The sequence below is a fragment of the Schistocerca piceifrons genome, chromosome 2 (assembly GCF_021461385.2).
Source record: "Schistocerca piceifrons isolate TAMUIC-IGC-003096 chromosome 2, iqSchPice1.1, whole genome shotgun sequence".
Classification (NCBI taxonomy): domain Eukaryota; kingdom Metazoa; phylum Arthropoda; class Insecta; order Orthoptera; family Acrididae; genus Schistocerca; species Schistocerca piceifrons.
This window is the reverse complement of record NC_060139.1, coordinates 439,768,706-439,781,183: the sequence shown is the minus strand read 5'-3', so window position 1 is coordinate 439,781,183 and position 12,478 is coordinate 439,768,706. Positions and strand designations below refer to the sequence as shown.

At 41.0% G+C, this 12,478-nt stretch overlaps 1 protein-coding gene across 1 annotated transcript in view; it reads left to right on the top strand.

The window, feature by feature from the left end:
• LOC124776796 (piRNA biogenesis protein EXD1-like) overlaps window positions 1–12,478 on the top strand; it is a 228,305-nt gene that overhangs the window by 74,688 nt on the left and 141,139 nt on the right. Inside the window, exon 4 of the mRNA XM_047251936.1 lies at window positions 3,354–3,451. Coding sequence (XP_047107892.1) covers window positions 3,354–3,451 — 98 coding nt within the window. The remainder of the gene's footprint in view (window positions 1–3,353; window positions 3,452–12,478) is intronic.

Sequence of the window (12,478 nt, the reverse complement as noted above, 5' to 3'; positions counted from 1 at the left end):
GTTGCTTTAAAATCAGCACATGGATGCAAACTGCCTTATGGCTTTTTTGAATGACCAAGGGCGATGCCCATTGACTTGTAGAAACAGGTTAGATAATCCCAATGTCTTTTCATCATTGCAGTTCTACAGCAACCTTCTCACCTATTGCATGGGGTACAGGTGGTGCATGAAAAAATGGCAGTTGCACTTTTTCTTTGACAGAAATGTGTGCTTCAGAATTATTAGCCCTCCCTAAACCTGGTTCAAAAGGTCTGTTTACTTATCATACAAGTCAGAAACATTAGTGGGAGGCACTGAAACACTGAGTTGTATCACATTGCCCTGTACACAGGTTGAACAACTTAAACAAATTTAAACCAAAAATGTTTGCCATGTTTCCAGCATGAAGTACCTTTCATAACTCCACAAAAAGTTGATGGCAAGCTGCACATATGAAGTACTAGTACTTCGTGTCTGTTGTATGCAGCAAAACAGAAATATACTGCTGAACTGTGGGCTACCGATCTTTTATATGTGTCTTTGTTAATAAGGGAAACAGATCCACCAGTGTTTTAAATGAAATTTAATTGTCCTTCGAGGCACTCATAATTGATCAAAATGTTTGCTCTCCTGTCTACGGAAAGCAGCAAAAGAGTTCCATGATCCGAAAAGTACAAGCGCTTTAGGGGTCTCACTATTACAGACTACACTTGTTGATAGCAATGCTGCGACCGTGTGCCTGCATGACATCAGCCAGCACTTGAGCTTGGGTTGCCTTGTAAAACACATTGTTTGAATATGACCTTGCTTTCCAAGCTGGAAACATTTTGCATCATGATATGAACAAGCTTTTTGGTCATGATTAGAAAACCGTTGAGGACAAGACTTCCTCATAGTACCAGGAGACTGAAAGTTCTTACCTCTATGTTTACCGTTTGTCTGAGCCCTATTAACACTGGCATTAACTTTAGACTGTGAAGTGCACTTTGAATAACAGAAATACATGGAGCCTCAAAATGAACTTCAGTTGAGTCCACAATAGTCTGAGATTCCAAAGGAGATAGTGCTGTTTTTGATAAGGATCCAGCAATTTTAAAATAGTACACAACAACACTTGAACCTACAATGTCTTGTTAGCCCTCTTGATTTCAGGAATCCAGTATTTGAACGTTTGTGCTGTCTGCCTTTTGAGCTGGGAAAATTTAAACCTTACTGCTGTGACATGCACCTGACTCTCATAATGTTCATTCGGCAGCTGAATCAGATTGTCGTAACTGGTAGTCTTGGGATGAGAATTGGGGCACAATTTTAAGCACATGCAATACATGCTGGCACTGACCATCAGCAGTAGAAGTGCAGTGCGTACCATACTTGTGATGGTGTATTCAGCGAAGTGGACCTCCAACTGTGCACGATGTTCCAACCATTTCTCTTCCATGCTACTGAATGGGAGAAATTAAGGTGCAGCAACTTGTGGCAGTGTTGCTTGCTGTTAGAGGAAGGTTGTCATCTGTTGTACACTGAGTAACTTGACATTTATTATGCTGCACCTGAAACTGAACAACTTTGGACATGCATGCATGTGCCAAAGAAACACCATAATTCGGAATAAAACAGATACAGCTATATCGTATTTATCCGCCAATACCGGACAAGTGATCTTCTAGTAAAATGTCTTCCCTGTATGGGAATATACGAATGGATGTCTGAGTAAAGGTTGTAGACACATGGTTAAACAACATATGGAAGTTTGGGTTTGGCCGTGGGTCATGTTTGGATATCCAAATAGTAAGGTGACCAGAAAGTGGGAAATTGGGGTTAGAGTCCCACTCTGGCACAAATTTTCAGTGTCATCAATCCATTATACAATTGAAGGTTGTCTGTATTCGCAAGTGCGAATATATTTCATGTATTTCATAATGGTTGTAGTCGCTGCAGTGCCTGTTGCTTCTGATGTTCATGCATGCCTGAAGGAACATTGCATCATAATTCAGAACAACACAGCCATTGCAATATCGTATGTCAAGTAAAGTGTCTCCCCTGTATGAGAATGTACATAATAGATGTCGAAGTACAGGTTGTAGACACATGGTTGATGACATATAGAAGTTTGGGTCCGGCTATGAGTTGTGCTTGGATAGCCAGATGGTAAGGCGACTACTTGTGATAAAAGGAAAAATCAGATTTGAGTCCTGCTCTGCCACAAATTTTTGTTGTTGTCATTCCATTATACAGCTGATGGTTGTCAATGTTCACAACTGTAAATACATTTCATGTATTTCATAATGACTGTAGTTATCACAGTGCCTGTTACATTGTGTCATGATTCAGAATAACACAGGAACTGCAGTACTGTATTTATCTGCTGAAACCAGAGAATTGACTTTCATGTAAAATGTCTGCCCTGTTCAGAAAGTACAGGTTGTTGGGGGGTAGTTGGGTTGTTTGGGGGAGGAGACCAGAGAGCCAGGTCATCGGTCTCATTTGATTAGGGAAGAATGGGCAAGGAAGTCGGTCGTGCCCTTTCAAAGGAACCATCCTGACATTTGCCTGGAGCGATTTAGGGAAATCACGGAAAACCTAAGTCAGGATGGCCAGATGCGGGATTGAACCATTGTCCTTCCAAATGTGAGTCCAGTGCACTAACCACTGCACCACCTTGCTCGGTACAGGTTGTAGATGCATGATTGGCGACATATGGATGTTTGGGTCTGACTGTGAGTTGTGCTTGGATAGCAAAATTTTAAGGCGACTGCTTGCTATAAGAGTGAAATGCAGGTTTGAGTCCTGGTCTGTCACAAATTTTCGTTGTTGTCATTCCGTTATACAGCTGATGATTTTCCATATTCACAACTGCAGGTACATTCCAATGTCTTCTCTTGTGGATACACTGTATTTTTTGAGGTACCAGCCTTACTTCGGCAACTCACTGTTTGGCAAACACCTCAAAAACGTAAATACATAAAGTGAATAATACTTTTTTGTTGCTCCGTTTTGTTTACTTTGAATACACATTGCAGCATAGTTGTGATGTAATAATGGTGCAGTCAATTCTGTCTTTAAGTTACTGTAATGAATGTGAACACCAAGATGTTTGGATACCATAAATTCTGTGTGTCAGTGTTTTGTTGACTTACCACTGTTTATAGAGCATTTCAAAATATTATTTTTTTCAACTGCCTATATGTGATACACTTGTAACACCATCAGTCCTACATGCTTATCTCCAATATATCAATTTATTTACTTCATCCTTAAATATATTTCACAGTATAATACAATAAGAATTGGTTGATTTTGGTTGCTATAATCATTTTACATGTGCTTGTTGAGCCTAAAACACCTATTTTCATGGTGTTCTTCTTATTTCCCAGGGAAGTCTTTAAAGAAGCTTGATGATACAATCAGGAGACTATGTGTTGTAACAGAGAAGTACATTTTTGTGGATGATGCTGAAACATTTGAAGCTGTGGTCTGTATGTTATGTCGTCCCACAATATGTGCTTGGTAGAATGTATTATACTCTCTATTCTTATTCAATTTTCCATGTGTTAGTGGCATGTAAATCTTTTACATTTAATTATTGCAAAACTGAATGTTTTCGAAAGAAAAATAATGGGAAAAATCTGGGGACCAGTGTTGGAGAATGGTGTGTGGAGAATTCAAAAGAACAATAAAATTTATCAGCTAATGGAGCAACCCACTATCATCCAGAAATTAAAAAGTAGGAGACTGCAATGGGCTGAACATGTGGCTAGAATGGAAAACAACAGAATCACCAAAAAAGCCTTTGACGGAACTATTGAGGCAACAAGACCATTGGGGTGACATCGTAAAAGGTGGAAAGATGACACAGAGGAGGACATCGCAGCAATAGAAATTTCCGCAGGGTAGAGAGAGACTGCGAGAGATAGAAGGCAGTGGATGCAGATCGATGGTGCAGTGCCTGGTCTGCAGGGCCTGTGATTACTGAGGAGAGGAAGAAGAAGAAATATTGTGAGATAATGTTTCACTTAGGATTGAATTAATTAAATGCAGATGTATTTTCTCTTATACAATTTTATTTCGGGATACTATAATTTTCAGTTGATCTCCATTTTTATAGTATTTCTAAAGCTTTGTACTTTTTAATGTTTTTTCCTGAATTGCTTCAGTTGATATCATTACAGTAAGTTTCTTTTACAAAGTGAGAGGGACTTTTATGGTGGCAGCTTAGACTAACGTTTGGGATCAAAGTATTTTTCGCCAGGAGGAGAGAACTTTATTTAACAACAACTTACTCTAAAGAAGACACGCCAACTTGCAGACAGGCACAATTAAAAGACACTTGCATCAAGCTTTTGGCCACAGTCTTCATCAGTAAGAGAGGGACATTCACCTTTCTCACACATAAGCAAGCACACCTTATGCACAAATGACTGCCGGGTCCAGCATCTTGGGCTGAAATGGCATTCCTGCCTGAGATGCTGGAGTTGGCAGTCTTGTGAGTGTGAGGTGTGCTTACTTGTGTGTGTGGATCCTGCATGTCTCTCTTTTACTGATGGAGGATGCGGCCAAAAGCTTTATGTAAGTATCTTTTTAATTGCGACTGTCTGCAACTTGACATGTCTTCTTTATGATAAGTAGCGATCTGTCTTTTCCTACATTGTTGATACTCGTACCTGGAGTTTCCATTGTTTCATTTTTGTAGAACTTTTATTTAATGTAGATGAGTAGACTAGCTTTAATCAAGACTAAAAGTGGTATATGGAATTCTTCACAGTATCATCAAAAATAGTGAAACAAAGCATTATGCAAATCAACCCACAGCCGTAGTGAGAAAAGTGGTATCAAATTCAAATTGGTGATCACTAAATCCAAAGAATTCTTCCTAAAAGTAGCTGAAACTACGAACAAAAAAAGTACCATTAAAAGCAAATCTATGAGACTTTACAACAGAACATTCCGAAGTGTACACTGTGTGATCAAAAGTATCTGGTCACCCCAAAAAAACATATGTTTTTCATATTAGGTGCATTGTGCTGCCACCTACTGCCAAGTACTCCATATCAGCGACCTCAGTAGTCATTAGACATCGTGAGAGAGCAGAATGGGGCGTTCCACAGAACTCATGGACTTCGAACATGGTCAGGTGATTGAGTGTCACTTGTGTCTTATGTCTGTACATGAGATTTCCACACTCCCAAACATCCCTAGAACCACTGTTTCCAATGTGATAGTGAAGTGGAAACATGAAGGTACATGTACAGCACAAAAGTGTACTGGCTGACCTCGTCTGTTGACTGACAGAGACTGCTGACAGTTGAAGAGGGTCACAATGTGTAATAGGCAGACATCTATCCAGACCGTCACACAGGAATTCCAAACTGCATCAGGATCCACTGCAAGTATTATGACAGTTAGGCGGGAACTGAGAAAACTTGGATTTCATGGTCGAGCAGCTACTCATAAGCCACACATCATGCTGGTAAATGCCAAACAATGCCTCGCTTGGTGTAAGGAGCATAAACATTGGATGACTGAACAGCAGAAAAATGTTGTGTGGAGTGAAGAATCATGGTACACAATGTGGCGATCCGATGACAGGGTGTGGGTATAGCGAATGCCCGGTGAATGTCATCTGCCAGCGTGTGTAGTGCCAACAGCAAAATTTGGAGGCGGTGGTGTTATGGTGTGGTCGTGTTTTTCATGAAGGGGGCTTGCACCCCTTGTTTTGCATGGCACTATCACAGCACAAGCCTACATTGATGTTTTAAGCACGTTCTTGCTTCCCACTGTTGAAGAGCAATTCAGGGATGGTGATTACACCTTTCAACATGATCAACCACCTGTTCGTAATGTACGGCCTTGGGCGGAGTGGTTGCATGACAATGGCCTTTGGCAAAGTGGTTGCATGACAATAACATCCCTGTAATGGACTGGCCTGCACAGAGTCCTGACCTGAATCCTATAGAACATCTTTGGAATGTTTTGGAACACTGACTTCGTGTCAGGCCTCACCGAGCGACATCGATACTTCCCCTCAGTGCAGCACCTAATAGAACGAACATATGCCTGCGAAAGTGGAAGCTGTCATCAAGGCTAAGGGTGGGCCAATACCATATTGAATTCCAGCATTACCGATGGAGGGCATCATGAACTTGTAAGTCATTTTCAGTCAGGTGTCTGGATACTTTTGAGCACATAGTGTAAGTAAACAATTTTGACATAATGTGGTGGATGTATAGAGGGGGCAAAATAATACAACATGTTTTTTTGTTTATGCCTATTTTTACTTTTAATGTGTAAAACACACCTCAAAATGTCAGTTGGCATGTTAGGTTGAAAGGGAATATCTTTGAAATATAATTAACTTTCTTGAAAACTGCATAATCAGCTTTTGGAATAATTTGAAATTTTGCAAAATATCCCACCACCATTAATTTATTTTGAAAAAGGAAAACTTTTGTTATAACATAAATTATAGAAGCTTTTGAGCCATGTACATCCATGTATAATAATGCTGGTTTCCGAATTACCATTTTTGGAAAACAAACTGTACGCAATGTCCTGCTGGAGATTTTCAGTTTACCTAATTAAAATATCTAAAAACTTATTATTATTCTAATTATTGATTTTACTGATTTTTGTTTTATGTTTTAAATTGTTATTTTATTTTTTACATTGATGTTTTTGGTTTACCATTTCGCAGATGTGTATTGTTGGTTGAAAATAATAAGTAATCATTATTATGGTGCAAAATTACTCCAGTAATTTTAAACTGTAAAGAAATTCTTAAAGCTTAATGTTTTTTTACACCATGCACCTAAAATCAATGACATTTCTTCGCATAGTATATACAACAGGGAACTCAGTATTAAACAAAATTCAACAGGATTTCAAATTGTCATAGGTGATCCTCCAAATATCCTGATGTATACCAATCAGTACATTGGTAGGTCTTGATGAAGAGAATGGATTATGTACTAGTGACTGCAGCTTTATTATATTGTTTCTCAAGTGGAAACTGATACCACCATAATCATTCAGCAGAACTAGATCTGAAATTCTTCTCACAAAATTCTTCCAACATCAAAAGCTGTGTATATCCCATGGCTGTACCTATGCCATCGATACATTTGGAATCATCAGATGACCACATTCATTCTCCTCAGGTATGACGTTCTAAATGGTTCTTTCACATTCACCATCCCCAAAGAATCTAACAGTAATACAGATTTTTCTCCCTCACTCAGAAGGAAAACATCTTTCAAATATCTTTTGACTTGGTCAGATGTTTGTTTGCCAGATTTTGATGCTGTCATAAGGACATTTGGAGCTTCAAAAAGAGATTCTTGAATTCTTTATTCAAAATCTCCATTAATCTTTAGTTTCTTTTAAAAATATGAGAAGTTGGGTGGTCAGTATGAAAAAACTATTTTGAATGTCATCCCCAAGGACAGGAAACTTGTTCACCTGGTCATCCCAGAGGACTTGACAGCAGCACACATACAACCATGGGATGTATGTGGTTTCAGTGTTGGAAGTACTTTGTGAGAAGATTTTCAGATCTAGTTCTGTTGAATGAGTATGATGTCAGTCTTCACTTGAGAAACAATGTAACCAAGCTGCAGTTTGTAATCAGTTCTCTTCACCAAGGTTTACGAATGCCCAACACAATCAGTATATTTAGAGGTTAACCCATGACAATTTGAAATTTTCTGAATTTTGTTTTTCATTGTGTTCTCCCTTTTCTGAGTTCACCTAACATTCCTCTCTCCCAAACCTACAGAAACTTGGGTCCATCCCACATTAAAAATTTTGTAACTGTGTGCATAGCTTCTAACCCTTAACTTTTTAACTTCCATTGATGAAGTTTTCCATAGCATATTGAATTTACCTGGTTATTTTAAATACATTTTTTCCTGACTCCTTCTTTTCTACCACTCAAGCTATGCTTATTGCAGTGCTTAACTCACATATATTATGTTGAACTGTGTAATAACAAACCTTCTCTCAGGTTATCCTTTCTATATTGATTTTCCCTTTAATTATGCTTAACATTTATGCACATGTTGTCAAAAGGTTTTTCACCAATGATCTATTTATTCAATTACGATGTTTATGTTTCTTTATTATCAAGGTGTTCATAGTCTGCCTACCACAAAAATGATGACAAAGTGGAAGTTGTGAAGAGTGAATGTACTTTAGACGAATACTTGCTCTGTGTATTATAAAGTAGCTTCCCATGTTCTGTTAAGCTCACTACTATGTTTTTTGTCAATCCACAATATTAAGAAAAGACTTCCCTTGAGAGGAGAAGTAGTTGTGTGTTAGGATAAGTTGGTTGGATGTATGAGGGATGAGGTAGTGGGTTTGAAGTGTGAAGGATGTTGGAGAGGGGGTGTTCAATAGGAGCAAGACCACACTTATGAGGGATGTTGATGCATAGGGAGGTTGTATCAACAGTGGTGAGCAGAAATCCAAGAAGTAAAGGGGTGGGGATGGTGGAGAGTTGTGAAGGGAGTGATTGGTATCTTTGATGTGGGGTGCCAGATTTCAGGCAGTTGGTTGGAAGTGTTGGTGACTGAATGCCAAAATTCTTTCAGTGAGGGCACAATAGCCAGATAAACGGGGTGTCCTAGGTTGTTGTGTTTGTCGATGTTGGGAAGCTAGTAGAAGGTGGGTGTGTGGGGTATCATAGGAGCGAGAAGGGAAATGGATTCAGGGGAGAGGTTCTGAGAAGGACCTAAGGTCTTAAGCAGAGATTGGAAATTATGTTGGACTTCTGGGATGAGATCACTCTAGCAGAGTTTATAGGTGGAGGAGTCAGATAATGACCAGATGCCTTTCACCAGGAGGTCTGTTCCATAAAGACAGTGGTGGAACCTTAGTCGGCAGATAAGATGATTAACTCCTGATTTGCTTTGAGGTTGTGTATGGGTGTCCTTTCATCTGCTGAAATGTTAATGTTCTTAGGAACAGACCTGGGTTAGGGTGGTGAGGCCAAGATGAAGGTAAAGATTTCCTGGGAGATGGCCAAGGGTTTGTTAGGTGGAAGGGGGGAGGATTGCAGTTGGGTGTTAGTATGTACTGGGTGGTGGGGGTGGGGGGTCAGGGGCAGGTTCGGTGCTGGTATTAGGTTGTCTTTGGTTGGAGGAACTGGTGGCAAAGAAGCGTTTCCATTGCAGGGATTGGGAGTAAGAGAATAGGTCTTTGACAAGGCCAACATTGTTAAATTTGACTATGGGGCTGAGGACTTTGGTGGAAAGCTTAACAGGAGTGTTCTGGGTATGTTTCACTTCTGGATATAGTGGAGTGTTGGTAGGAAGTTTTCGGGGATATGGCAAGTTGAAAAGGTCAGCTAGGCAGGGTCTGGATGCTATGAGGGGTTGACAGGAGGAACACTGTGAGTAGATTAGGGGGTGGATAGTGCTTCACCATGGTGGCAGTAGGATGTCAGCAGTGTTGGATAACTTATGGTAATGGTGTCGGGAATGTTCCTCCAGGTGCTGGGTACTGAGGGATTCAATTTCAGTGATGTGATGTATGTAGCAATGATTGCACAGTAGCAGTATTTTGCAGAGAGAGCAGAGGTGATTTTAGAAAGCCTGTGCCATGGAGATGTGTTTTTGCAGTACCAGGTTTGTGAGGGCCAGGGATGGACGGAATGTGACAAGGTAAATGTCATTTTGAAAGGAGGATGAGTGGTGTGATCCAGAGAAAGGAATTTTTATGGTTAGGTCATTGGGGAGAAGGAAAGGACAATTCCATGGTTTAGGCAGCATTTAAGGAAGATGATGTTGAGTTGCATGCAGGCACAACAAAAAGACTATTTACACAAGCAACCACACTGCACACCATATGACTGCTAACTCTGGCAACTTGGACTGGAATGCAGCTGGCACATTGAACAAAAGTTTCAATTTGGAGTTAGGCGGGGAAGGAGGAGGGATAGTAGGGTATGGGTGGGGAGTGAGAAGAGTGCTGTCTGGAGGAGCATGCAGGACTACAGGAAGGAATGAAAAGTGGAAAAGAAGAGGAGCAGGGAAGGGGAAAGATGGGCAGGAACATCGGCAGAGGGCGGCACACAATTAGGGTGGGGAATGAAAACAGGGTGGTGTTGGGGGTATGTGACAGACAGGCGGTGGTAGGACAGATGGGGTGGGAACTGTTAAGTGGAGAATATGGGGACAGAAGGTTACTTAGGTTAAGGCTGGAATAATTCTGGAGCAGAAAATGTGCTGTGAGGATAACTCCCAATTACCCAATTCGGAAAGGCTGGTGGTGGAGGGGAAGGTTCAGATGGCTCTGGTTGTAAACCAGTCATTGTAATCAAGCATGTTATATTCAGCTGCATGTGGTGACACAAGAGTGATCTACGATGATGCTGGCCACAGTTTGGTGGTGGCCATTTGAACTGATGAACAACTGATTGGTAGTCAAACCAATATAAAATGGTGTGCAATGATTGCAGCAGAGCTGGTATATGATATGGCTGCTTTCACAAGTGGCCTTGTCTCTGATGTGGTAGGATAAGCCTGTGACAGAACTGGAGTAGGAAATGCTGGGTGGGTGGATTGGGTAGGCCTTGTATCTGAGTCTTCAACAGGGATATGATGCTTGTGGTGATGAGTTGGGGGTTAGAGCGACATAGGGAAGGGACTAGGATGTTATGGAGTTTGCGTGGGTGACAGTATACACTTTGGGAGGGGTGGGAAGGATTATGGGTAGGATTTCTGTCATTTCAGGACAGGGTGATAGGTAATCAAAACCCTGATGAAGGATGTTGTTCACTAGTTCAAATATGGGGTGGTACAGAGTGACAAAGGGGGCTTTCCTCTGTAGCTGGGTTCAGATGTTGGTGGGGGATTGGTGTGTGGGGAAGTGACACAGAAAATTTCGATGAGCAGCAATCTGTCCCTTTAATAATCTTGTTAAGGACTAGGTCCAGGGGATACTGGCTGTCAGAGTAGGCCTTTGTGAGACTGTCAGCATCCTGGGAAAGGGAGTATTTGTCACTGCAGATACAGTGTCCAAGGGTGGTCGGGCTGTGTGTGAGGGACTTTTTGGTGTCGAAGGAATGGCAGCTATTGAAACACAGATACTGTTGGTGGCTGATGAGTTTAAAGTGAACAGAGGTGTGGATAGGGCCATTAGAGAGGAGGAGATCAATGTCCAAGCATATGACACCCTGGGTTGAGGAGGACCAGATGAAATGTATAGGAGAGAAGTTTTTGAGGTTGTGGTAATGATGATAAGGTGTCTCGACCCTTAGTCCAGATCATGAAGAGGTCATCAGTGAACCTTGAACCAGACCAGAGGTTTGGGGTTCTGGGAGGATAGAACGGTTTCCTCTAGATACCTAAAAATAGGTTGGTGTAGGTGGGTGCCATGTAGGTGCTCATGACTGTGCTATGGATGTGTTTGTATACCTTTGATATCTTTGATCTGGGAGCCTAGATTTTGGGCACTTAGTTAGAGGAATAGGTGAGTGAGTGCCAAAGGTCTTTTAGTGCGAGCACGATAACTAACAATAATGGGGTATCCAAAATTGATGGGCTTGTGGATGTTGGGGAATAGGTAGAAGGTTGCCATGAGGGGTATCATAGGTGTGAGTAGAGAAATGGATTCAAGGGGGAGATTCTGAGAAGGGCCCAAGTTTTTAAGCAGGAATTGTAGGTTATGTGTTGAACTTCTGGAATAGGATTGCTCTGGCAGTCAGATAATTAGGAGATACCTTCTGCAAAGTAGTCACTGTGATTCATAACAGCAGTTGTGGCACCTTTGTCTGAAGGTAGAATGATTAGGTCAGAATTTGTTTTGAAGGGAGTGAGAAAGCTATGTTATTTGATATTGAAGCATAGAGGACATACAGGATGTTCATTTTAACTAAAGACATTGAAATACCTTAAAAACTACCCATAGGATAAAAAAAAGTTATAATTTCAATTTTTTTGTGTCGGAGGTAGACACCCTGTGATACCTCACCTGACCCGTCACTCCACCCCGTGCATTGGTAGGGGGGATGCAACTTTGAAATCTTCAATCAGAACCCCCGTTTTTTATTGCTGATTACAGTTGTATGGCAAAGTCTACATCCTTTTTGCCTTAAACATTTTCTTTGTTTTGTCACAGATGGCAGAAATTGGTACACAGTCATTACATACGACATGCTACACAATGGCCCTTAAATATGCAAGGGTGCATGGGACCCTATTTCCATGCTGTGACTGTAGGACAGGCCAGTATTTCATAACTTCTAATTGGAAACCCCATTCACAATGTCATATTCCTCTAACATATCGAACAGGGGACTACTCGACCTGCTACTGTTTCTGTATAGTGAACTACGACATGTCATAATGAGTAAGGTGCGCGTCATATATCTTGGCGGCCGAGTTTAGGTTCGTTCTGCGCATTTGACGTCACAAATCACAGTCAGCCAATGAACAGAGAACGACGTTGCCAGATCTCGACTGCAGTGCAGAGCACGGACGAGTGTCTTCAATTTTAGAAA